Source organism: Cygnus olor, chromosome 18 (genome assembly GCF_009769625.2).
Source record: "Cygnus olor isolate bCygOlo1 chromosome 18, bCygOlo1.pri.v2, whole genome shotgun sequence".
In the NCBI taxonomy this organism is placed as follows: Eukaryota; Metazoa; Chordata; class Aves; order Anseriformes; family Anatidae; genus Cygnus; species Cygnus olor.
Genome location: NC_049186.1, coordinates 9,932,180 through 9,959,797, shown reverse-complemented (window position 1 = coordinate 9,959,797; position 27,618 = coordinate 9,932,180). Strand labels below are relative to the sequence as shown.

The 27,618-nt window shown below is 38.9% G+C and overlaps 1 protein-coding gene across 11 annotated transcripts in view; it reads right to left on the bottom strand.

The window, feature by feature from the left end:
* Window positions 1-27,618, bottom strand: part of CEP112 (centrosomal protein 112) — a 162,975-nt gene that overhangs the window by 45,375 nt on the left and 89,982 nt on the right. For 9 of the 11 annotated variants that reach the window (XR_005813688.1, XM_040530958.1, XM_040530957.1 and 6 more), the window contains 2 exons: window positions 18,472-18,702; window positions 1,814-1,876 (listed from right to left, as the gene is read on the bottom strand). Coding sequence is in view for 10 of the 11 variants with exons in the window: in XM_040530958.1 (XP_040386892.1) it covers window positions 1,814-1,876; window positions 18,472-18,702 (294 nt within the window). In the remaining variant the exon portion in view is untranslated. The remainder of the gene's footprint in view (window positions 1-1,813; window positions 1,877-18,471; window positions 18,703-27,618) is intronic. The other 2 variants (XM_040530960.1, XM_040530961.1) reach the window with 1 other exon arrangement.

The following is a 27,618-nucleotide window of genomic DNA, read 5'->3' as shown; positions in this document are numbered from 1 at the left end:
TAAAAAAACATGTCTCCAAATTTTTCCATTTGAGACTATTCTACAGGCCAATAAATTTCAGCCTGACAAAATTTATTATGACATTTAGGTTAGATATTTATTACCTTGCCCAGTGCTACCTAGCTGTTCCCACTGTAACAATTAAAGCAATTTCCCTCGCCCCTTGTTTAAAAATTCAGAAATGCTTGAATTAGCCCATCTGTAACAAATGGACCAAGACCCACTTTTGTTCTGGCACAGACAGGCTGACTTTGGATTATGGTCATTAGGCACGACAATAGTATAAAAATGACAAACAAAAGGTAAAATGGAGTTAGCAATGAAAAGGATCTCTTCCTCGAGGTCTGACAGGCATGAAATATTACTTTTGGGGTTTTACAAATTTTCTGCTATTCAGGTTCAGATGGCAGAATAATATAGTTTTTGTCTTTTTATAAGACTCTCAACAAATGAGTAAAAAGGCATGTAGGAGAGGATTCTCTCTGAAGGACTGCAGAATCATGGAACTGGAGAGGTTGGGAGGGACCAGCTCAAAGCAGGGTCACTTAGAGTGGGCTGCTCAGGACCCTGTCCACTCACGTCTGGAATATCTCCAAGGATGTAGACCCCACAAGGATGGACACATCTCTCCGTGTGCAAATAGATGTGCAGAAAACACACATTTATTTTTAGAAATTTAATGTAACAACATATTTACCAATGATCCTGATAAATGCAGTCTCAAAGAATATAGTGTGAAAAAACAGGGTAGTCCAATGAAATTGCTCAAACCATAATTCTGGTCAAGTTTAGAGAGAATGAGGCCCAAATGTAGCTGAAAAGTGGAAATTAAGAGTTTTAAAATTTTTTCAAATGTTTTGCAAACTTTAAAGTTTGCGGTTTCTTGTCATTGTGTCACTGATCACTTCTGTCTAGTCTGGAGGCTCCTAACCCCTTTATTACAGTGTTTTTGTTGATTTTAGAAGTGTGATAGACTACTATTCCTACTGCTGAAAACACCTTTGAAAGTATAAGGAAGGCATTATGCAGTGGCTTGGAGGAATGAGAAGAATGACACCTCCGTATAAATGGCAATTTTCCTCATGGCAATTTTCTTATTATTCAAAGCTTAACTTCTGGTTGCATCTCCATCATTTTTCACACTTCAGTACTGCCTGTCAATCAAAAAAGCTGAAACATTTAAAAGTCATCCTGCCCTATCATTTTTGCATATATGCAAATTCAGCGTACACTTTCATCTTTCATGTTCTAAAGACTACCCTGAAGAACAAAAACTCAACTCAAAAACAGTTTGCTTTCAGGACACTACATTCTTCCAAATGTTATTTTGGGCAAATATGCTGAACTGGCTGGGAGCAATGATAAACATCGAACCGGCACAGTCGGGACTGGAGTCCTGTCATCAGCTGCGTGGGCAAACACCACCTTGTCCCACAAAACACAACTCCTGATTATGTAAGGGCTCCTGCCCCTCCAAGCTGTGCTGTTCTACAAGGGCTGCCTGCTGGGGCACTTGGGCTTCAGTTCCCACCGACTGTGGAGGACTCGATCCTCTTGGGATATAAAAGAAGAAAGCTCAAAACAAAACAAAAAGAAAAAAACAACAACCACAATCATTTTTTCTAGTTAGTTGGATGTTCTGTATTTTTTCTAAGGTTAACATCTGTAAGAAAGACTTTGTATGTTTGATTTGGGAAACGGTTACTGCTTTTCTTGATCATAAAGACCTGCACTTCAGAGCAGCAATTACACTTTTCATCAAGTCTCCAAATCAAATGAATCCATGGGAAGTTCCTGTCTTCTCGGTACCTACCTGCGAGGATTTAGCCAGCTTCTGACTGTACTCCTTTTCAACCTGCTTCAGCCGGCTGTTTGCCTGAAACACACACACGCACAAAAGGAGCCAGATTAGCTGGGACGAGGAACGTGTACAGACACTTTGCCACCGAGCCCTCCGCCTGGCACCTCATCGGCATGCCTATCACTGCGCCGCCGGGCCCCACGCCAGCTCCACCGCCCTTTTGTGGCAGCCAAAAAACCACAAGGGCTCGCCTTTGATCTGGGGCCAACTATTCATCACTTAAAAGAGGGGAGAAATTGTACCTCTGCTGCCAATTATTAGAAAAACATAAAGACTTCTGCGGATTAAAAAAAAAAAAAAGAGAGGGAGAGAGGAGGGAGCGTGCGTGTGTGCGCGGCAGGGGGAGGCAGGAAGGCGGGCTCCGGTTTATCAGGGTGACTTCATCTCTAAACGAAGGGAAAAGGGAAGGAAAAAGTCCCAAGCTCCAGCACAGGCTGTAAAAGGGTACAACACGACATGAACTTCATGGGGCAGCTCGATGTCTGTACCTTCCTTCTGTCCAGTTTCACATTCCTGCTTTTTTATTTTAATTTTTATTTTTTACAGGTTGTGGTTAAGCTGAAAATCAACCCCAGTGTGCAGCTCAGCCAAGTGGGATCTCTCAGACACACAGCTCCCTTCTCCAGGCATTTCTTTCACAACTCAAAGATAAAGAACAAAACCGAGTGAAAACAAGGCTGCTTTGTCACAGCGGTGTCCAATCAGGAGATACTTTCATAATTCTGGGGAAAAGTAGCTTGTAAGGTTTTTCCCTCAAATACCTTATTTTCAATAACAATGAGACAATAACAATTCAAAAAATATTTTCCATTTAATTTCAGGACACAACTCTGATTCTTATTTTTCTAGTAAAGTCGACCCCGCATTACGTGATAGCCCAGCACCCAAACGCTGTCCTCAGATGAACCGCTCGGCGCTCTCCTGTTCTTGGCTCTCAGATTCGAGGACAGGTGTCTAAGGAAAATATTTTCTTAGGGGACAGGGTATTATGTAGCTGAGTTCTGAAGCAAATTTAAGCTGATTAACTTCTCAGAATCTCTCTGACCTCATGTTAAAATCTTTGATCTGTCCTCCTTAGTTTCACGGCACAGCACCCAGCACCCGCTCCTTCAGGGCCAGCACGCGGCTTTGGGGGGCCTCCAAAGCCTCTGAACCCTGCTTGGGTCCAGCTGCAAGACTGAAACTCTGGTTCTGCAAACATGAAGGATTTCAGTCAAGCAAATAGTTTTATTGATTTTACTGGAGTACAATTTAGGGGCTTTAAGTTGCCGACAGTGTTTGTGAAGCACTGCTGCAGAGCATGATAGGGCTCAAATCATCTCATGCCATCCACGCAGTTGGTGGTGCAGCTTAAAATAAGCATATTACAGCCAGTTAAAAATAATCTTAAAGTTTACATGATACTGCAATTCAAGATCTTAAATCCCTTCAAATTCCAAGATTATGAAACATATGGAGGTCTCTATATTTCATGTGCTTGTTGGTATTAAAAAACAAACTAAAAAAGTTGATCAAAACCAATTATCAAGTATGTGCCTAATTTTCAAGAACACTTCTTGTTTTGTTATAAATAGAAATAATGACACAACATACTGGTTTAAGATAACATATACAAGAATTTTGGAGCACCAGACAAATTAAATTCCACTTTTTCTACACCTATCATTTACAGTGAGCCACAAACAGTGTAAGGGCTCACATGTTAGTGGGCTGCATAACTAGAGAGCAGTAACACAGAAGCAGCTATGTCAGACAGCTCTGTCCTACATTTCTCTTTGTACTCGGGCTCACCCATGTTAACACTCTTTCCACTGTATTGTCATCCAGTTTCAGATTACACTTTACCAGCACTGCCTATCATAAAGTGATTGAAAGTGCCAGTTTATCTTTAGGAAAAATGTAAAAAATAAATGACAGTAATAGATTAAATTACTGCTACTCCCAGAAAGCAGAGATACCAGGCAGCAAGGCGCTGCAAAGATCACATTACAGCTGCTCTCACTGGGCTTGCCTGGGGTAAAAGTCTTCGTCTTCCATGAAAGTAGCTCTATAACCTCCTGAACCCATTCAAGAAATCCCAATAAATAACAAAAACACACCCCTAACTTTCATAAGCAAATTAGAACTTGTTTGTTCATACTGCGTAGGACCAGGGCAACCTGAGCTAGCCATGACAGAGGAGGGCTGAAAGAGAGGTGCTGAATCCCAGCTTTATTCCTAACTGAGGACAAAGAAAGTGCATCCAGCAATGTCTTTTAAGGACAATTAAAACACTTTATTTTGTAATGGCTTCAACAAAATTCCAATTTGTCTCCAAGTCAACAACAAACTACAAATTCTTGCATTTACTTGCTGCCCCAACATCCTTATTTGAGGGGCCTGATTTTCAGAGGTACCAAAACTCCTATTGGAGATAGCTAACATTAGGTAAAACTGTCTAAAATTGGCAATCAAGACTATACGGACATCTGCTGACTTCAGCCCTTCTCTCCAGATCCGTAACACTGTACAGGTCTTGCATCATCACAAGCTACGCAGAAGGCAATTTCTGCAAGTTGTATCCCAGTGGTCAGGTGGAAAGATCTAATTCATTGCAACGCACAGGAACACTCTTTGCCATTATGTTCTTTTACTGCAGAAATACCAAACTTCTTCCTTTTTCAAACCTGCAACTAAACTAATTGAACACCTCCAGGCTACCAGCTGTTGCTTTGCAGCCTAGGGAGGCATAAACCTGGGGCACATGTAGCACTGCTATATATTTAAAAAAAAAAAAAAAAGGTATTTTTACTTACAAAAAAAAGTAAAGACTTACTGCAAAGTAAACACGTGTAGCTGCGCACAGTGATCATAACTGAGGATTTATATTACGTTTATCTTGACAAACAAGAAGGTTAAAAATGGCATGGTGTACACAAGCAGCAGGTTCCTGGGCTCCTCCTTTTGTAGCAGGCTGCTCGGCTCATGCATTGCATGAAGCACAGGCTGCCTCTGTGTTACTTTAAGGGCATTCCCTCACTTTCAGGTTACATGCTATTTCAGAAACATAATGAATAAAAATCCAACTGGAAGGTGAACATTTGGAAGGTCAGCCAGTATTCATTAAAGTCTAACTCTTTTTATAGCAATGGGCAGCACTGCAAATATAGTTAATGGTCTTAAACGGGTTTTCCGCGTGTGAGAGGTAGCTGTTGAAATTCTCACTTGGCAAAAACTTGTCAGAAATATCGATTGTAATATCCATTTCTATAATAAAAAGGTTTAAATTGGATAAGCCATAGAGGAATCCCACTGATTCAAAAATTAACTTCTGTTTAGTTTCACACAGTTAATACGCGTTATAGCTAAAATTATCTGATTACGACAATTTTACACGCAGTTACTCTATATTACAGAGTGAGGACTTCTGCATTAAAAAAGATTATGTCCTTGTTACAGTTAATTGGTTTTAAAAACCAACCATAATTCTATAACAAGCCTTAAAGCATCATATTGTGGTTGCTGAGCAAAACTGCACCGACTTCAACAAAACATTTCATGTAAAAATTAAAAACGGCATTAGCACTACAGATGTGGTATCTGAATTAATGGATGCTGTTCGAACACAATCTGATTTTCAGTTTTTCCTTTCATGAAACACAACTGTGTTACTAAGAAAAAAGTAGCAAAGGATCTACCATGACGGGTCCGTACTCCAAATGCATACCATGTCATGCCCTAATTACGGAGTGTCAAGTGCTCTGTTTTTAAAGTATTAGATGTATTAGAGGAGACTCGGGTCTAATTCCACTTGATGGAACTGGAACTTTTGCTGCATGCATTACAGGCAACCACCTGGTGAAGTCTGACCTGTGGAGGTCTACCCTGAAGCTGCAGAGAGCACGAGGGTGACTGTGCACACAGTGTGCTTGCAGCCTGTTGCTCTTCCAGGGAGTCCCTCCTTCGTGGGCAGCCTGGGACAGCCCAGGACAGGCCAGCTGTGGGCTCAGCCACCAGCCACGTCTGGGCACATGCGTCCTGCGTGGCAGCTGCCCATCCTGGGGCTTTATGGACACCTCCGGTGCGACAGCAGCTGCCGCAGCACTAGGGGGTTTGCAGGTACGTGAACAACTTTGTCATTCGTCGGCATCTAGGATGTCTTGAACATTTATCAAAAATGCAGCTGTTAATTTTTTAGAATGGTACAAACCTGTGCAAATCTTTCAGCTTTGGAACGGTGATTTTTGGAAATTAGAAATATGCTTTCAATTATGCTACAAAATTAATATGAAAATGAACTCCTGCAACCCAAGTGCAGACAGATAGAGTCAAACACGCCTAGTGAAAACCTGCTCATCTATACATGAACTAGTTAAAGTCTTGTAGTGTTTTAATTTGATTTCAGTCTTACCAATACAAAACCACCAAAAACCTCACAAACATAACTCTTGTGAAGTAGAGAGGTATACATATACAACCATAGTCACTAACAGAGAAGCAGATTTACGGAATCTGTTTAGGGTACTGGCTATGAAATAATCATTTTTCAAAATGCCTGCAACTAGCTAAATGATGGCCATACATAAGCTGATCCTCCATAATTAGCTAGATAAAATTGTAAGCAAACTGGGGAAAAAAAAAAAAAAAGGAAAATCAAAGGGTAGGGGAAGGAGAAGAAAGAAAATTTGCTCCAGGGAAGAAGCAACTGTTCTCTGATGTGCAGCAAAGAATTTAACATCAAAGAACTAATGTAAATGGGGCCCATTTACCTTAAACAACAACAACAAAAAAACCCAAACCAAAGCAAAAACAACAACACGAAGCCCACCACCAGAATATTTCTATTTAAGTTTGACAGCATTATGCTTTGCGCCAAAATTCAAGATTATGTAGTTTGACAGATGTCAAAAGAAAATGACCTTCAGAATGGCTAACTGTAGCAATTTTTATTACATTAAAATGCTCCATACAATATCTGTTAAAACTTCAGAGATCAGCAGATCACTTTTTAAATTCATCTGATTGCACCTAAAAGTTTCATTTCTACCTCAAATCCTGAAACATGTATTTTTCCTTATGTGCCTCTAATAATGGCTTCCTATTCCAATACCCTTTTTCTTTCTCCTGCTCTTCCCACCAATCAGATAGCAAATGGAAAGCCAAATCTGTGTAAGAGTGAAAATAGCATACCAGTTCAAACATGTAATTTGAGTCACCAAAAAGACTATTAAAACTAGTTCAATATCCAAAATGATGTTAACAGAATAATTAGTCAAGTACCGAAAGACTTCAAGGCTTTCCAAAATGAATGATAGAAATCCCAATCTGTCATACTCACAAATCCTATTAATATTCTATTTAACATTCCACTTTTGTAGGTCTATAAATCTTTTTCTTCCTTTTTTAAAAGCATACATCTTCAGGGAAAAAAAAACAATCACCCTCTCATTCATGTGCCAAGCACTTTTCATTGGGAAAAAAACCACAAATGAATAGGAATGGATTTGACCCTCTATGTTCATGAAGAATTGCCTTTCTGCAGTGTATTGCAATTCCCTGCTTAATGGGGGCCTCCTGAAAAACTGCTTGTGCAATTTGTGCCTTAGGAAAACTCTTATTTCCAGTCCTTTCATTTGAACCAATGGCATATTTTAATCATTCTGAAATTAAGCACAGAAATTAAATACACCCATTTAACTCTTCCAGTAATTCTTCTGTGAGACTCCAGCTTAATGGTGGCCAATGCCAAAGTTGTACAAACCTTACACTACAGCGTAATTAGTAGCTTCACCTAAATGGATTTACTAAGTACCTAAATATTTCCCAGCTTCACTAACAGTGACTTCTATTCAGTGCTGCAGTGAGACAGGCACCTTAGCTAAAACCAACCGCATGATTTGGCCCAAAACACAAGCCTTGTATACATTACAAGGCTTTAACACCAGATTAATACTCTAGTCTTTCCGTATGAAATTGTTCAATGCCTTAAGTTTATGTTACACGAAGATAGCACTGATGTATGTGTCAGAAATTTGAAGGACAGACAGCAAATTATAGTTTAATCTGAAGATGTACTGTGACTTCGGCCAGAAAAGCTTGGAGGCAGATGGCTTTTACGTTATGGCATGGTTCCTTCTTTTGCTCACCATTCCTGTAAGATGAACTGAGTGAACCTAGTGAAGATGTTGAGAATGAAACACTCTCCGTGCAAGGATACCGAAGCCTAGTTCTCCCTCAGTTATGTACTTAAACCTAGTACTCTGCAAATACGTTCCTGAATTATGGTTTTAATATCTCCTGGTTTTCTTCTAACTGAATTAAAATGGTTACTTAAACTGGACTTAAGACATTATATCAAGAGCGGTGGCATTTTGTTTTTCAGAGCCTTAACAGTTAAAATATGTACCCAAAGGGAATGACTGCAGCTTTTGCAGGCTGCCTTTGCTCATCAGCAACATCGGGCACCTCTGCTCCAAGGACACCTCACTGCTGTGCGCATCCCGTCTCTCTCCCCCACTCCAGCACAAAGATGTTTACAGAAGAGTTTGTATCACTCAGGCCCAGATGTTTCTGGTACACAAACAGCTGACACCCAGTAAAAGCACGAAGGGATAAGGCTGCTAAACATCTTTGATGATTCAAGTCATAGCTAATGTTTCCTCCACAACTAGAAGGCACCAGTACCAAGATGTGACCCTGATCCAGGGGTTGACTCGGTTGCAGGCTTTACAATAAAGAATTCCAGCAGAATTCAGAGATCTCTGAGGCCCATGCACTTTATCATCTGATACTAGCCAAGTTCATGAGCTATGACTTTTGCCAAGGAGAGACAACAAGGCTCCTGAACGGACTATAAAGAGTAAGAATGTGATTTTTACTTTTTTTTAGATTTGCTATTGCTGTTCTAAGTTGAACTGTGTAGCAGTAACAAGCAAATGATAAAAAGATAAGGACTAGAAAGAAATCCTAAGTATCATTCTGAGAGCAAATCTGTTTTATTAAATAGAAGGAAAACTGGAAACAAAAGGACAGGCTGGGTATTGCTAAGTTACATCATTAGATGACAGCCCAACAAAAGTTAAGCTTTTACAGTTGGAAAGACAAACATTCAAAGTAAGGCACAATCCCCTAACAAATCTACAATCTGAAGTAATCAGTATTCCTCAGCAAGATTGTGTGGGATTACTTTCTGTAGTTTTAAATACAACAAAGCTTCCCCAAAAGAACGCTAGAACTTCTCAGAGCCAGAAAGCATTACTGTACCAACAACTAGCTGCGCACAAGTCCAGCAAAGTCCCAATTAAAAGGAGAATGGAATATATTGCTCAATCATAAAAGCAATTAAAAGCATAAACGAGACACTGTGAGACACTTAATACTCTCAATGTTTAATTATTTATCTGTTCTCTGTCCTGCAGCTGTAGGTCAGAATTAACTCCTGTGAACTAAAGGCAGGAGAACTCTTCTGGGGATTTGTACCTTATTCACTTTCAAGCAGACACCCAAATTCATTTCAAATTCACACAAGAACTGCAACAGTTTCACCTAAATCAGATTTTCTACAAGTTAAACACCCCTCCTACACTCAGATGTGATTGTGAAACTACTTTGATCTCTGTTCCCAAATTTATTGCTCTGTGTAATCCATGACAAAATATAATGTGATTTACTGTATCTCTATATGACAGCCCAGCAGCTGACAGAACTTAATAATTTAGCATAAGAAAAAAACCTTCTGGCACCAAAATATACAAATCATAATTGAGGCACTTTAGTATCACATTACAATGAAGCGCATGCAGACTGATCACAAGAACTTCAAAACAATTAGAGTTCTTTCTCACTCACTTAATGAAGGTGGGTTTCATTCCCTGACATGCTCTGCAGCTATCAGCAAGTCGTTTTGGAACACTTTTGTTTCTTCACATTAAAGACTCTGAAGGACTAATAACACCGTTTTACCCCCTCCCTGTTTCCCAAACACTCCTTTCCCTCCAAAATGGAGGAAAAAAAAAAAAAGCCACCTGCAGCACTGCTCCATTACAGAGATAGGAAAAAAGAGCAAATAAGTATAAGCGTCTTCAAATTGTGCCAGAATTTAAAAATACAATAAATATGTTTTATATTAGCTTGGTCCTAATAACTGAACCTTCTTTCTAAAATAAAGGTATAGTGAAAAATTTTGAGATCTAAATGCCACCCTAAGCAGATATGCCAAGGACATGTTCCATGGGGTAGCTTCAGCTCGTGTTGACTTTCACGTCTGGGGTCTTGAGAGACTCACTGCATAAGGGGCACATCGCCTAAGAAAGTTTCAAGAAAAGTAGGATTGGGGAGCTCCCTGGCATGGGATACACGAGATATTTCTACTTACTACTTCCTAACTCCAAGTAACAAACAGCAGTCACTGCTGGCAGGTGGAGCAGACAGTAGATTACCTACAGCTGCCTGCATTAGGGAGCCCCCACAAGATCACCAGGGATCACAGCAGATACTGCCTCCCAGTAACAGCACATCAACTGTAGGATTGGTCCTACCTTGTCTAGGCACTCAGACCAGATGGTATTCATTCAATAATTCTGAAAATTATTTCATAATTAATTGGCCTAGCTGTTTAAAAAAACAAAACCAAAACCAAGTAATCTTACATTACAATTAGCTACTACACTTGAAAATAGCCAGTGGTTTTGCTAATGTTCTACTCTGTGATATAAAGATAACTAAAATTGATCGTATTTGAGGCATATCTGTTGAATTAAGACAAAATTAATAAGAACGTTTCAGTTTTCTTACTTTCCATAGAGAAAACTCTACCTACATGCAGTCAGCCTTTTCTGAGACGCATAGTGTTGGGGGGGGGGAAGGAAAATGAGGTAATGATTGAGTTGGGCTTTAAAAATATTGAACAAAGTTAAAATAATAAGCAGTTGTGTATTACAAGATAAATCTGCTGTACTACAGGTTGGATAGTGAAGAAAGGCTCTGAAAACTATCGAAAAAATAATTAGAAGAGTCATCCTGCAACTGAAAAAAGCCTCCTGCACTTCATACTCAGAGAAGTTAAGACTGAAACAGTCGTACTAAAGGCATCGGTACATCCTCCAAGGTCAGGCTAAGGGGCCACCAGCCCACTCTCCTCCCCAGAGGCATGGGAGATTACAGCCAAGCTTCCCAACCAGCCAGCTGTAACTGATGTGATAGGGAATGAATAAAAGTGCACGCTGCAAGACAGGCCAGATGACAGTTCTCCAATTTTAATTGTATCAATGCTTCCCCTGTTGAAAGCTATCTTTTAAATTACATATTCTGTCATAACTTATTATTTAGCTCAATCATGCCTCTTGCCTGGTTTTCGTTTCTTAACAGTAGTACCTTGGACATTTTAATGTTTAACCTAACGTTGTTATTTGTGAATAACGTGGTGCTTGATCTCTTCTCCAAACATTAATTAAGATGTTGTAAAGTAAGTCTAGTGTCTGTGGATGGATATTTTTTTCTGCAATGGTAGTGATATCAGCTATCCTTGGTTACCTCTTGGACCAAGTTTATAAATAAAATTGATGGGCAGAAATCATAGAACGGCCTGGGTTGGAAGAGACCTTAAAGATCACCTAGTTCCAACCCCCCTGCCATGGGCAGGGATGCCAGAAACCTTACCTTTTGTTTCCTAGTTTGTTTTTCTGGATGTTCCCCCGCCCCAACCAAAGGAGGTGGGAGAACAGTAACTCTGCGTACGGGTAACTGAGCCTATTGCTCTGAAATAACACCAGCAGGGAAAGAGACAAATTTTTTTCAGTCTCATTTGAGTAAAATATCCCTGAAATTATTCTACCATATTTTGCTTTGCGTTTGGCTCTGTTGACTGAAGGCTCTTCCAAATAGCTCCCCTGTGGGATGATGCAATTCCTGTGACCGTGCTCCTTGTCCACTATCATCTTTCTTTCCTTGGGATGAAAGAGACTGAGCAGGGCAAAGGGGGACACACTAGAGAAGAAATTGGTTTTTCTCCCTCCTCTGTGAGCAAAAATGTTATTGCAGAGTTGCTGTCTGCTGTCCTTCATAGAAGCAGGATACAGACATTAAGTAAGTGGCACTTCTCATGAAAACATATACTAACTTTGCTCGATCTTTTCTTTTTTAGAAATACATTTCTTTTCTCTTGATGTTTTAGGCTTTTGGCAGGATTTCTTCAATAGAGCCAAACTACTAAACTCACTTTGAGTAATATTAGCTGGTAGATCACTAACACCAGCATGTCAAAATTGTTCAAGAACTAACAGACTCTACAACACAATAACAACAAAAATGTTACTACTCTGGAACAGGCAATGGTTTTCAGATGATAATGAAAAAAAATCAAGAAACTCAGGGAACATGCAACTCCTCTTGGTAAGAAGGAGATGCTCTTTAGATTATTTATAACTAAAAGAATCTGTGTAATACAAAAACACTTAAAAAAATTTTAGTATAAAAAATGGCACATGTATGACAACTGGTGGAGATCCTGAATGCATTCAGCATGAAGAAAAACATATCTACGCTATAATTAGATAGAGTTTAATGATATCATTATACTCAGGAAGAATACATGTCCACATTTTATGGCTGACCCACTTGCCCCCATGTAAATAATCAGGGTATCACTGCAAAGTGTATGAAAATAGAATCTGTTTTGCGAGCATCCAGTTGAACTTTCTATACTATCACTATTAGTGTTCAAGTTAATGAAGTGAAAGATGTCTCTCAGATCAAAGTCTCCATCGTGCTAAGAAGTCTAAGCAGGAGCCTACAGAATTGCCGCAGAGATGTCCAGTTCCCAGAAGGTCTTAGATACAATGATGGAACCAGTTTTGGTAGCTAATGAAATGTAGTTGGCAGAGAAGAACAACAGCTAAAGAGACTGCATCCAGTGGTGTAAGCTAATGAAAAGCATGCAATGCTTATTATTTTTTTTTTATGAGCAGAAGTAACTGCTTAGAGGAAACTCAATACTTTTAATAGAGCATCTCTTAGAATCTCTCTAATTTCTTTGAAGATGTCATATTCTTTTCCTTCATCTTTTTTTTTTTTTTTTTTTGCCAGGACTGAACAGTATGATATCATCTGCACGAGTACTGAGAATCATGCCAGCATAGATACTGTGAAATAAAGATATTTCTACATGTGCAGTATGAAAGTATGCCCAATGTATATGTCCAGTTGGACAGCATCCCAGGGCTGCGCTTGTCGGTTAATGTATCCAGTGTCATGAAGCTGGGTGATAAAGGAAGGACTGAAAGGTCTGTAGGGCACATAATCAGTACCTTAATTGTAAACTGTATGCAAGTACAAGTTCTTCAATAAATAAACATCCAATCATAAAACACCATCTGTACTTTTTTTTCCCCAAGAAAAGTCCCTGCTACAAAAACATCACATTAAAACATTATTATACAGAATAGTTATTCTTAATCAGGGAAATAATCACTGACAGAGTATATTTATACATATTCTTTCAAAAATATACATACACACACACATACATATATATTCGTTCAAATTTAAATCTTAACTTCAGATTTCCTGGGCATTGCAGTTTTATATGGACTTCCCACCAGATGTAGGTGGAGTGATTGTAACAGGTATAGACCAGAAAACACTGTAGCTGTCATATGTTATTTCAAGTAACAGAAATCTCAGAGTATAGCTAACTGCTACATCATTAAAACCAACCAGACGGATTTGCACAGCTCTGGCCAAGTTACATGCTACGTTGGAGTCCCATCTTGGTAAAATGAGCCATTTCACGACTGCATCGAATCAGATGTGCAGTCCAGAAACTAAAGTGCTGATTCTCCCCTCCCCCCTTTTTTTCTCTTTGACTACAGCTTCATCCTGTAATCAAATAACATGTGTGTTAAGAATAGTCAATACACAAGAATGTAAATTACTTCTCCACAAAAAAAGCAGCACTGAAAAAGAATTAGATGTTCCTGGAACCTGCATAAAGAATTAACAGGATGAGTCAAAAACTCTCTATTTAACTACAGAAAAGAAGTCAATAAAGAGCTGAATGTTGAAAGTTATTTAGAGGAAAAAAAACTTTTTCTCCCACTCCAATTTACTCATGTACACTGCTCAGAGAGCTTTTTTATGAGGTATTTTCAGCGTTCCAAGGTTGCTTCCTTTGAGCATTGTTAGCATGTCTACTGATCTGCTAGGGTCATGCTTTCTGAATGCTCATTTTCTTTGCCAAGAAAATACCACAGACAAATGTTACAAACAGTTGTGTTAGCCAAGCTTCACATCTGCACACACTTAGAAATGCAGTTTGTCTCTTTCTTTCAGTAATTTCTGGCAAACCTGAAAATGCCCATAAGCTTTGTGGAGCCTGTCACACCTGGCTGAGGAGTGGTCCTGCTGCACGTGCTGCTGATGCAGCCTACAACCCACCTGTCTCCCCGCTGCTGAAACTCCTCATTAGCAGAGCCTAAATGCAGTAGTATGTCTAATACATTCATTTCTTAAACAGTTTGTTTTATTTCATCAGTGAGGTGTGACTTCAAATACTAAAAATTACCATCATATCTGAAAATGCTATAATCACCTGATGTAATGAAATTCAGGCAAACTAAATCTATATATGAACAGCTTTAAAAGCAACTCTAAATCACTATGATTGAGTACAAGTGTTCCTCTGAAGTGATATATACGATTCCTTAACTAACATACAGGAAATACTCTGGAGAAATTGTCAAGTCGTTTTTGTAAAAAGATAGATAATAGACATTAGGAAAGTACTGAAGTCATAAAGACATAAGTAGTTTCAAATGCTCCATGCTGTCGCCTTGAATTTTGTCTGATTTATGGCCAGCAGAGCTTATCTGACCTTAAGCACATTACGGCTTGTTATCCGGATCTGATAAGGTGGCTCCGTGTTCCAATACAGGTGCCATGTTACGACTCACAAGGTGAGCAGTAAGGCGATTACGGGTGATGGGGCTGTGGCACCTGACCTAGCAGAAGGCTAAGGAAGAACTGCCGCTGCCCAGTGGAACACCTTCTTCTGCATCGAGCTACCAAGTACATGCGGAGCTGCTCCCGTGCCAGCTCAGCCCTATTTTGACACAACATCTGTGGCTCCAGGGTGGTGGTAGGGCCCTGCTTAGGAAAAGGAGGAAAGATTGATGGAAGGGAGTTGCCTGCCCTGCTCTCTCTTCTGCACTTCTGAGTCTATACCCTAGCCCACTGAGGGAACAGGACATTTGGGACAAGGAAAAATGCCCATCAGACCTGTGTATGCCTACAAGCCTTCCACACGCCTCTGTCTTCAGCAATGTGGCTCACATGATGGGGAAGGAGACATGCAAAAATGAACAGGGAGACTTTAGAAGGCCAGGTCCAAATCAGGAAAAGCTCAAGAAAGAGGTCTGCTTTGACAGAACAGCACTAAGTTACAAACACGCAAGCATACCATAGTGTACTCAGCCAAGAGCAAATTGTAAGAGCCTGTCGAAGATTTTCAGTCCTAGGCAGATGCTCCACAGGAACCCAAGTGCTGGGGTGGGAGTGTCTCTGCCCCTTCCCCTGTGGCTGGATCTGGACCCTTTCAACCTGTGGTTCAGCAAGAAAGGTGCGTGAAGCTCAGGGTTACAGCCCCCACGCTTTTATAGGGCTGGTAGCACTGGTCAGGAACACAAGCAAATTGTGGGGAGACAGCACGGCTGGGCCCTGCCCCAGGGAGCAGGAGGTCGGACCTCCAGCCCCAAGCCTTCCCCGCCCTGGTGAGACGGAGCCCTCATCACCTTCTCAGGGACCATACTGCTCATGGGGTGGTGTCCAGCCTGGAGAAATCTCAGAGGTGCCCCTGGGTTGTCCAACCAGGTTCAGCAAAAGTAAAAAGGTACGTATTTACATCAGCTGTCGTTCACTTTCTTACAAAGTGGTATTTAAGTGAAAATACTGCCTGCAAGAGAGGGGATCAGTGGAAAATTACGGACTGTTCCCTTTATTATTTTTTCCATGTCAATAGATATGTTTATTTTTCCTATAGTGTGGGTTACACGGTGTCATTTGGCAACCTGTTAAATATTTTCCCACTTATCATTCCCCAACTGATCAGGAGATGCAATAACTGTCAGAAGATAATTGCTTTTAGAATCACAGGTTCAAAAACATTACTGTATGATTTTTATTGAGTAACTTTCTGGCATTGTATGCTGTAATCTCTAACAAAATGAGTCAAATAAAATATTAAAATAAACAATGTCCTATCTTCTCTATTGCTTAAAATCTCAACTTTAAAGACTTCAGTAAATTACAATATGTTTACCTAAATATTGAAAAGCTGTCTACAAATACCAACAAATATTTAAATGTCCAGTGTGCTTGCAATGAAAACCTTTTCTCTAATCTCTTCTGCCCATTCTCCTTCCTCCCATCCCCACTGGAGCAGGGCTATGGGGAGGGCAATACCACATAAATCTTGTGTCTTCTTTTACCCACTTTTATTTTAATTTTTTTTCCACTCAAATTTTAGCTTTTTTTTTTTTTTTTTTTTTAACAGCAGTCCACAATTTCACAAAGGAATACACACGGAAATCAGTATTACTCACAAAACAGACCACTGAGGAATGAGATCCTTCATGTGGGAATGGACTGACCTTCAGAAAATCTGGACAGCCATACGACTATTTCCAAGCCTAAACAGTGAACTTCAGCTTCCTCTTGGATTTTTAAACAATCTTTAAAGACTTGGCAAAAAGAATTCAGTTTGGAGGACAAAACTTTCTCCCATATTGTCCTAAATTTCAGGGGAACAAGATTTGCTTGTTTTAAAAACAAGTTTTAAGATTCATGCTGCAATTAAGGTATTTTAGTCAACCCCCTTCAAATAAAATCTCCGTTAAAATTCTGCAGATTTTAAGAGGATAAAGATTTGAAACTGAGTTAGTGGAAACTGTTACTTTTGACCTTTATATGGAGTTTGCCCTTTAAGCTACTTTGACTTTGTGGCCAATTTCCACAGCTCTACATTTGGAAGACAGAAATGAAGAAGAACAGTAGAGGGAGATTTGATGGTAAATGCAAGGTATTTTTTCACATTTACGACAGACTTTCCAAAAGACTTTTTTTCCTTGTTCTCTACTCAACATGTGCTCTTCTGATTAGAAGTAAAAAAAAAAAAAAAAAGAAAGTACGCTAAGTTAAAAAAACGTAATTTTTAATAGCAGTTAATAGTGCTTAAAATTAGCAATTTTATTTGGAAAAAAATAGAAAAATCCAATAAATTAAAAGAAAACATTTCTGACAGAAACGACAATTCAAGTCTATTAAAGATATTTCCCTATGAAGGATTATTTGTAACTTTAATTTGAGGATGTAAAGAAGTTAACTTTTCTTTTGCTATACTACACATGTAAAAAAAGATCAAAGAAAGAAAAGAATTGAGATTCAAATTCCATTTTTAAGCAAAAATGACAATGTCTTCCTGAGTTAAAATTAATCCTTTAATGATGAATTTCAAAGGTTTAAATACTTTCTGTGACCTTGGCTTTAAATAATTATGCCAAGCAGAGCTTTCCTTACATTCAGAAAAGATTCTGAATTGTTGATCACAGCCATTTTAATGGCTTCAGGCTGGCTGATTTCCAACATAATCCTCCAAATGCTGTTTAAAATTACAGACCAAGAACCTGACGCAGGTAAATGAAATGTCACTTTCACAAAGGCTGTTCAAACAGTATATGCAGATTGTTAATTTATGCCACTGTACATCACTGGGCAATAAAACGTATCATTTATTACATTAACACATATGAAAGATACTTCAACAACTATCAGCTCACATATACACCCTTAGTCTACCATCAATATTGAGCAGCCGTTTTTAGTTAAGTCTTTGAAATAAAACTGACATGTTTTAGTTCATACCATCCTTAACGTGGAGAAACATTTCTATTCAAGGAGCCAGTGAAAGGGGTTTGTCAGGAAGCTGCTGTGAGTGCAGCGTTGAAGCAGCAATACGTGGTGACCCCGCTGAACAGAATGGGGAGGGAAGCCTTGATGAAGTTGAAACGTTAATTTTTATCTTCAAACCTTTCACACAGTACTTGCTCATCTGATGCACACAGGCAAAAGTAGATCAGCCATTGTTAGCTACTAGACCCAATTTCCCTGCAGTTTTAGCCTGAGTTTTTTCTCCTTAAGAACTTTTCCTCATTTTGAGGGAGAAAAAGTGTGGTTAGACAGAACCGCCCTTTCTACTCTATCTAGTCCAATAAAGGAAAAGCAACTAGCCTAGTCCTTAGCTGGGTTTCCCTTTAAAGTCATCTGGGTTTTAAAGGTCATGGCCATCCCACTCGCAACACGGCTGGAAGGTGCTGCCCCAGCAGCACTCACAGCAGACAGCTACAGCAGCGATTGCTGCCACTGCATCTTCAAAGAGAGGTCTTTCGTTAGAGAGCCACAGAATTTCCATTCTCATACAGGGATTACAGCACCTATGTCAGATCTACAACATACTACCTTTTGTTTTCAAATCAAGTGACCCCCTAAACATTTTCCCTTGTAAAGCTTTGGTTATCTGACTTCTGAGGTGATTGCTTCCCTTTTGCTGAGCCACAAGAAGCAGCCCTGTGTGATTCTCTTACCTTGTCCAAGGCCTTCTCTGTTTCTGCATCATGCACCTTTTTCAGGTCGAGCAACATTTTTTCTGCCTCCACTTTCAGCTTATTCACCACCATCTCGTGATCTCGAGCTGCCCTCTGCTTTTCCTCTTCCCTCTGAAGGCTCATCTCCATCAGCTGTTGCTTGCGCTGAGCATTTACCTGAATAAGCTCTTCCCTCAGCTTGTGGATTTGGCTCTCCATCTCACACATAACCTGAAATGAAGAACAGGCAAAGTAACAAAACAAGAACAAAAAACAAAATACTTCCCTTAGACAGGCTTTCACCTATGGTAGGAAGCTGACTCTACAGATTCTATGTCCCTTTCCTTGTCTTCTTTTCTTGCTCTTCCCCTTCTCCGCATACACAGAGATGGACAGAGCTCCCTCCTACCCAAGGCATGGCTAGAGCAAAGAGATTTACCTTTTTGGAGGGGGTGACCCCATTGGCGAAGAAACTTAAGTTTGTGGCCTATAGTCACTATATATAATGTCTTTTTTCCCTTAAGAATTCACCTATCACATTGTAATGAGACATGAGCATATCATCAATCATTTACCAACCACTGCTACAGATTACAGACCGTATCTCGCTGCAGTGTGCTGATGTGCACAAGGAACATGTCACAGAAAGTGCTCCTTCAGGTGAGGGCACCAACACACACCGAGAAAGGATGACACTGGCCAACGCAAAGAACCCTTACAACTCTGCAAGTGTGGTACAGATGAGACACAACCTTCGAAATGCAAGACACAGACTTCTGAATCCACGATTCTCTTTTATGTGATCGCAGATCATCCTCCAGTCCTCAGGAGCAAAATGCGCTGTGGCTGTGGCATCAGCAGCAGGCTGAGCCACAGGGAGTCAGCTCGGGAACGTCAAAGTGCGAGGAACTAAGCTGACACGTGGTAAATCTGTCACACTCTTTAAGTATATAGAAGACTATACACTGCTACTTTACTGTAGTCCATTAGTTCAGATTTACTCTTGCATATAGCTCTCATTAGTTACTGTTCTAACTGCATTTTGTCTGTAGCTTCTCAAAAGAAATATAGGTGCATTGCACCTCTGACAAAACCATTGTCTTTCCAGCTAACTGTAACATATGAAGTTGAAAAAACACGTTCTCTTTCATAAACATAGTTCTGAAAACAAGCCTTTTCACTGAAAACCTCACACAGTAGTTCTCCCTTTTTGTTCCCACCTCACAAGCAACACTGCAGTTCCCTGGAATTCTTGGGATGTACGGGATGACACAGACAAAATACTGACATCCTACCAAACAGATGTAGGTGACTGAGATCAAGCTTATTAAAGGTTTCATAAGAAAATCTGCTTAAAACTAGCATATATTAAAAAAACCATTGCCCTGGAGTGCCAGTTACTGTTTCTAGAGCTGTGAAGTGCTCTCTCCAACTATTACTGTTCTTCAGACGTTTCCTACAGTATCTATATTCAGCTAAACCACTTATTTGCAGTCTCTGAGAACCATGTTACTACAAATCTTTGACAAAGAAAGAGTCATTTCTGACCAAAGTTGGGAAATTAATGACTCTATCAGAAATAATGCCTTGCACATTAATGTACGAGGAGAGATTGTTACAATAATTACTGTGATCTGTGAGAAAACTGAGGCTTGAAAGTCTATTTTTTTAAACTATTTGAGCTATATGGTATAATAAGACATGATGTCTCCTTCCAAACCTTCCCTTGTGTCTTTAGACTATCACAGCTGTAACACGTATTAAATATTAACCCTCTCAGAAACTTATCACAAGATTGACTTGTTTCCACGCTTTCCTAATTACTCATTGGCATTACTCCTTAGCATGTCAAAGGTAAAGTTTTGTGCATGCACAGAATGAGCACATCATTTGTATACAGAATTATAACAAATTCCACATACTTCAGCCTATATCAGCATTATTTCAAACATATGCTTCAGATACTGTGATCTACACTAGATCCTTTCCCGATCTTTTCCTATATGCGTTTATTTTTTTCTAAATCTGCAAACAGTCTAAAATGCAAAATGCACTTTAGTTTGTAATTATACAGACTAAAATGTAAAGCACATTTCAGTATATCATTATAATCTACAATATACTTCTACAATTCTTTCAGAAAAATATTTCACCTTAAGATCACAACAAAATGTTTCAGTAACCGAAAAAAAAACATTTTTTTAAGAAAAGCTTCCTTAAGCTTGATTTTTTCCATAAGTGAAACTTTAAGATATTACATCGTTCAGAAGATTCCTAAAAAGTTTGATAAAATATTTCGGATAAGGAGCCAAGACTCACTTCTTAGAATACAAGAACAAAACATTCATACATCATATTACAAGCCAAGATAGAGAATGGGTGAATTCCTGAGTCAACTGTTATTTCCTTCTGCTTTACTTCATTCTATACTCAATAATTCTTATACAAAGACATAGGAAAATTCAAATAGCACAATGCAGCATTTTCTACTGCCACATTGCAGTGACAGTGCCAAGCTTTCAGATTCAAAACTGGGGAGCCAAAAGATAGAGGGCTGAATGTTATAGGTAAAGTAATAGTAATTAATATGTAAAAGAGCATTAATGTTAGACCTAATAGATGGCAAAAGCAGATTTGGTTCTATTAGGAAAGAAGAAAGAATCTGAAGACAGGGTGATGGCAGCGAAACTAATATGATTAAGGGAGTCCTTTTGGAGCAACTTCACTGCTAGTAAGATGATGTTAAGAGACATCTAATCTCTCCAAAGTGACTGGGAAAAGCTTATGCTGGGGATCACAGGCACAGTTCTTGTCTGTAACCTTAAAATAAGGCTAGTTTTCACAGCTAGTTTTTTTTCTCCATAAACAAAGTCACTGGCAGAAGCAGCTTACAAATGACCAACTTGCTGCATAAGACAACTTTCTGTGACATGGGCATCTTAAAACTACTAAAAGAAATGAAGCCCAAACTTTCCATCGCTAAGACTCTGCTATTCCACATGCCAGGTCTCATAAAGTATTATTAGGCTTAGATGTGGGCAAATTAGTATTGGCAGGAAAAATTTAAAAAATGACAATTTTCTGTTGTGGAAAATCCATGAAATATAAAACTTCAGAGCAATTTTATAGCTGGTTATATCTATGTTTGTGAACCATGCTGACCAAATTGCCTGCTCCAAACAATAACTTGGGTGCAAGACCTACTGTGAGACGTACACAACTTCAGTACTCCACCAGAGCAAATATCTATTGTGCTAAATGGAAGGCTTAAACATAAGAAATAAAGATTTCACAGTATATAGTAGGTTCAAAATGTTATTGCTACTTGCTGGATTTAGGAATCAGGGTTAAAGCCTTTTTTTCAGTGGTATGGGCTTGAGTAAATGAAATGAGAGATCCATATCTCTTTTACAAAGAACGCTGAAGGATGGCATGCCATAGCAGCACATCTCAAACAAGAAAGCATTCTGTAAAGTGATTTAAAGGAAAACAGAGAAAGAAAACGTTAGCTTACAGAATATCCCAAATGGAACAAAAATACAAGCATGTAAAGTCAGCTGTGTGAGAGGTAGCGAGTTCATACGAATGTATACGGCATACTTGTATGTATGCTACGTGGCACGTATGACAGTCCTATAGATGAAGAAACTGCTAGCTGAGATGGTGATTTCTATTTCTGTTTCAAAGGAATAACTTAGAATTCTAACTAAGAATATTTGTGCTGAAATAGTGTCATAAAAAGGGTGGGTCAAAAGCCCACAGCAATTTGCCTGTAGGGAAAAAATAGACTTGAAAGAAAAAAAAGAAGGTTGCTCACTCACTTTGGCCTATTTAAAATGCCAATAAATGTACTTCATGTTATTTGGAAGGAAAACATGTGCTCTTAATTTTAAAAAGTAAGTTGCATAAGAAAATATAAAGCTGGCAAAAAGTTCAAATTAAAATCTGTTGCTGAAGTCTGAAACTCTGCTACAGTTACATGCAACAGAGATGAGAAATGGACCGAATGACTACAGTCCAATTCTTTTTGTTTTTCTGGAGCTTCTGCTTCAACCTCTTGAAGCATTTACTTGGATCAGTTTCTAAGAGGCCGGAGCATGACTGAGTCTTTTCTACTTGGTGATGGAATACACGGGCTCCCTCTCAACGTATTACACAGCAAACCACATCCACCCCATCACCACACATAACTTTGAAATGCCCTCAATGCCGTTTGAACTCACAAAACCAAGGAAATGCAGAGTTGAGATAAAATCCAGTCTTATTCCCTGTGGCTCAGATCTAGAATGATTTAGGTGTTGCTTCAGCAGCTTCAACAAGTGACTAAGCTCCCCGCAGATGAAGTTGCAGAAACCTTTCATTGCTGAGGGTACTCAGGCAGCAGAAAGAGAATTGCACTTTTAAAACCTACTGCATTTCTCAAGTGGATTGTGATACCTCCTCCAAATGAGTTTCAGAAGCTTCCTGTGGTGGGCTAACTTGGCTTCAGCTGGAGACAACTGCACAGGTTTCCATTTGCAGTGCTTAATTTTGCTTGCATGTAACAAACACCCAGACACCTCTGAGCAGTTCCATAGACTTAGTTCAAACATGAAGTGTTAGGTTAGATGCTGACAATAATTCATCCTAGGATTATAACCTAAAATATTAGCCCATAAGCAACAGCCCTACTGGAATCACTGCTATGCAGTTTCTGCCTCTGTGCGCTGATACTTGCTCAACGTTTTCTCACCTGGAAGAACATTAAAATTAGTGCACTCGTTTGAACAGCGCGCTATGTGAAACCATCAGCTGCACCCTTCTGAAAGGGAGATTTGTTTCTTTGTGTCTTGTTAGGCTGGCTTGGTGTGACAGAGATGGATGAGGTATACATAACATTTGTTATTGGATAGTGGATTATTTTTGAAAGGAGATCAGTCCAGTCAAGGGAAAGGAAGTCTGCAGTAAAAACAAATCTCACTTTGATGATGAAGAAGAATTAAAAGGAAAATAAGGAACAAAGTAGAAACCAGTGATTCAGTGGTGACAATGACTCCCTTTTACCCTAGATTAGTGCAACGTTCCAGAAGAGGTGGGAGAAGCATCCCATCCGAGTCAGCACAGCAACTGGTGACATATTTAGGATAAAACAACTTAGACAGATTATCTGTTGGAAATGGGGAATCTGAACTACTTCAACTTTCTTATTAACAAAAAAAGCTTTGTAAAGGGTTGAGAAACGGGACAAGTTTCTCTACCATCAAACACAAAAAAGCAGTGCACCTAACATAAAAGACTACTAAAAAAGTAAACAAATGGTATTTGTTTGCAGCTCTAAGCTAAGAAAAAAGTACAGCTGTAAGAACTTCAAAGATGCCTGATGTTGGTTTGTGTTTAAACCAAAATTGGTTTACATTAACGAGTCTTGCTACTGCAGTTCCAGCGAGTCACAACAATCAGTCTTACACTTGATCTCACTGGGTTTTGGGAACCATCCCTATGATTTTTACCATTAAGAGATAAAAGAGGCAACAAAGTGCAGCTTCTAAGGGCCAAGCACGATGCCTGTGGCTCTCTGTTCTTTTTGTCCACAAAACATCCCACTGAGCCAGACTCACTGGGCCCAGTACGCCTGCTTTTCTCCCAGCCAGACAAGTTTCATCTGGCCAGTTCAGCCAGCTGGCAGATAAATGTGTGGTTCCCTTGTAACAGGACAATGACACAAAAGGTACACAGCAATGCCAAAAATAGGAATCTGTTGGTTTAAGCTACAATCTAAATCTAAAAAACTCAAGTCCAAACCAATACTTTAAAAACAGCTTTGAATTAGCAAGTCATTAAAATGTAGTAACTCAAGTTTTTAATGTCATATATCTCCATTTTTATCAAGTATATTAAAAAGATTTTCTATACAATGACAATTTAAAATAAAATATTGAGAATATTATCTTTTTTTTTCTTGTGATTGATAAAACCAGTAATTTGTAAATAATAGGAAACCTTAAATGTATAGGTAGAAAATAAGGTTGGGAACATGGAAGTATATGAGACACTGTTCAAAACATCCTATCAAAGCAGTAACAAGTAACAGGATCTCTACAAGGCAAATTGCAACATATAAAGAGCTGCGTTTTTAAGGAACATCTTTTAAGGAACATCAGCCAGCCATCCTAATCACAAGGGGAAAAATCTAAATGAACAAATCTAAATTAGGGTAGTAACTGATGAAGGAGGAAGGGAGGGTTGGGAAAGACACAAGGAAATAGAACCAAGATGGAAGTTTCAAGGTAATACACAGAAGATATTAACATGAGCATAGTAACGCCTGGCTAATGGTGGTCAGATTTCTGCAGTTATTATTTTACTGTTGGAGAATGATTGAAAGAATTCTTCCTGGATTTTTTTTGGTCAGGAAGTAACGTTGGAAGCAATGCGAGAACTGCACTGATTTGTAAAGAAAACTACTTCCGCAAATGTCACGGACATTATCACATGCGTAATGATGTGGCAGAGCCCAAATTAACAGGGATAAGTAATAAACAGCTATTTAGCTTTCACAGCACAATCTATTACACTGTCAAGTTTAAATGCCTTTGGGTAAGAACACAGACCCATAAAAATGGTAATTAAGGGAGCAGATAAATAAAATAGTGTGAAATGAAGTGAGAATGAACAACAGTTCAATGACCAACAGGTAGGTTTCACCTCCTAAGAGCACTGATATGATTTTCAAAAAAGCAAATTATTCTGGAGGGAATCACTGAAGCACAGTGATTCTACCACTGAAGCACAATTAAACCACAATCTACCACAATTAAACATAGTCCTGATCACTAATCTAGTACTTGCTGGAAATACTAAATCAGCAAAACTAAAACTTCAATACAAAAGATGCACGAAACACTATATAAACATTCATGAAAATGCATACATAAGTTTTCTTACTCCTGAGGGAAGAAGATTCTGTCCATGAAGTTGGTGCTATTGCACAACTTGTTAAATAGAAGACATCTTTACTTTAAATATCAATACTTTCATCCCATAACTGGAATATATTCATATGTTCATAAATCAAGTGTTCACAGTTTTTAAATCAGACTGTGTAATAGCAATTTTAGGTATTCTGTAGGAAAATTGTTACATAAACGAAAGGTGTAGTCACTAAGCTGCCCAGCATACAAAGAGTAGCAGCTCTCTAGAATAAAACAGATGCACGTTCAGTGTCCAAAAAAACCTTATATAGAAGCAGTGCAGATGGCAACCATAATACTAACAGTAAAATGTTTGCTGTTCAGCTGTGTAAAATCTGAGTCTCCTTATTACAGGGCTTATGCAAAGGTATATCAACTCCATCTCAACACAATCTCAGATTTTCCCACCTCCACAAATGTACCTCTGACATTACTTTTGAAAACATCCACCAGGACTTGCCAAGTGAGGTGTTGAGCTGCTAACTTACATATTTATTCTATTAATTTTAACAGCATTAAGGTGCTTTTAAACATCAAGAGTCCTTTGTAAGGTTCTTTACTCGGACTGCTTTAACATTGTGTATGCTCTGAAAAATGCCCAACATTTGTGCATCTGCTAAAAGTAAACTCTGATCAACCTTGCTGTTTTGCACTCTGCTAGGGGCAGGAGCAGATTAACACCACCGTACCTGTACAGTGCTGCTGGAGGCTAAACATCGCTCCACTTCCAAACTATGGGCAACTTCATTTTGTGTTTCCCCAACTCCTGCACTTGTCACAGTCCCAAGAAAAGTCCAGCACCATTCCAGACTAGATTTTAGTTCTTAGCAATGTAGAATAAGATTAGACAAGATAGAGCAAGTACAGCTTAAGCATTTTACTGAAACACAATGTGTTGATTCGTGAAGAACAGTAAAGAGAAGTCACCTTCTGCTTAGCTCTATTTTCAATAAAAATTCATGAAAAAGAATCAAAAATACAAATTTGTATCTTTATTTCCAAAGGAAGTGCACTGAAATAGATCTGGACTTTTAAAGAAGGCAGTTAGCTGCCTAAGTGCCAGTAAACGTCAATGGGATTTAAGCTACAAACTATTGGACTTTAAAAAAAAGGGGGGGGAGGGAAAGGGGGAGAAAGAAAGAAAATCAGACATCCATTTCACAGCTCCACAAAGAGCTTAAAATTAACGGAGCTTATTTTGATTTCTTAATTTACATAAGTATATTTGATTCTAATTTAGTTAACAGCATCTAGAAAGTAGAACTTCATATAGGTTGGTTATTGCCACTGCCTGCCTAATAAGATGACTTTTAGACAAACGGAAGAACCTCAAGCCTACATGGGGGAGAGATGAGACTGGAAGTGAACAATACAGGACAACCGTGAGGGAAAGGATTAGTCACCAAGTTGAAATTGAGATAAATGCAAATAATTTTTCCATTTAACAGTTCAATATCTAGAAAAGACTTGGCCATCTTGCCTGGAAGACAGCTTGCAGATGACTTTCTTATAACCTGTTTTACTATATTTGCTTTGAAAGAGATTACCAAGTCAAAAAATAAAGTCATACAGCTTTCTTTTCTCTCTCTTCTTTGTGTATAAGACATTTACATTTGTATTTTTCTATCTACAAATAAAGTGAGTAAGACTACTAACAGACCTACATGGAAAGGACTAGTGGAGGACTCATTTCCTTGCGTCTTTCTACTACGAAATTTAACAGAGACACTCAGCTAGGCACCAAACAATCTGCATAACTGCATTGATGTCATCGAAGTATAATGAAGACGCAGAACATGCATCCATAAAGATATGCTTAATGTTGTGATCCTCTAAAAATATTTTTGAGGGCAGAATATAGATAAAGTATACAGTGGCTGAAAAATAAAAACCTATACCTTGTATCAGTTTTGCTGCCTCATACAACCAACCTATTCTCCCCCAAAAACTGATGAACATTACACCAAACACGAGTTCATTCTTCCCTGTTTTCTTCTGAGGAAAAAAAAGATTTTCTGTATTTCAGGATGTGAAAGGAAATTATTCCTCTCAGAAGAATGCTACGGATGTATACAGTTCAGAAAAAACACTGGATCAAAGCTTGTGTTGAATGTGAAAAGCTATTGATATTTAAGGAAGGATAGGACTTTCCTGCAATGGAATACATCAATGGAGGCTAAAGATCTCTGCAGCAGAC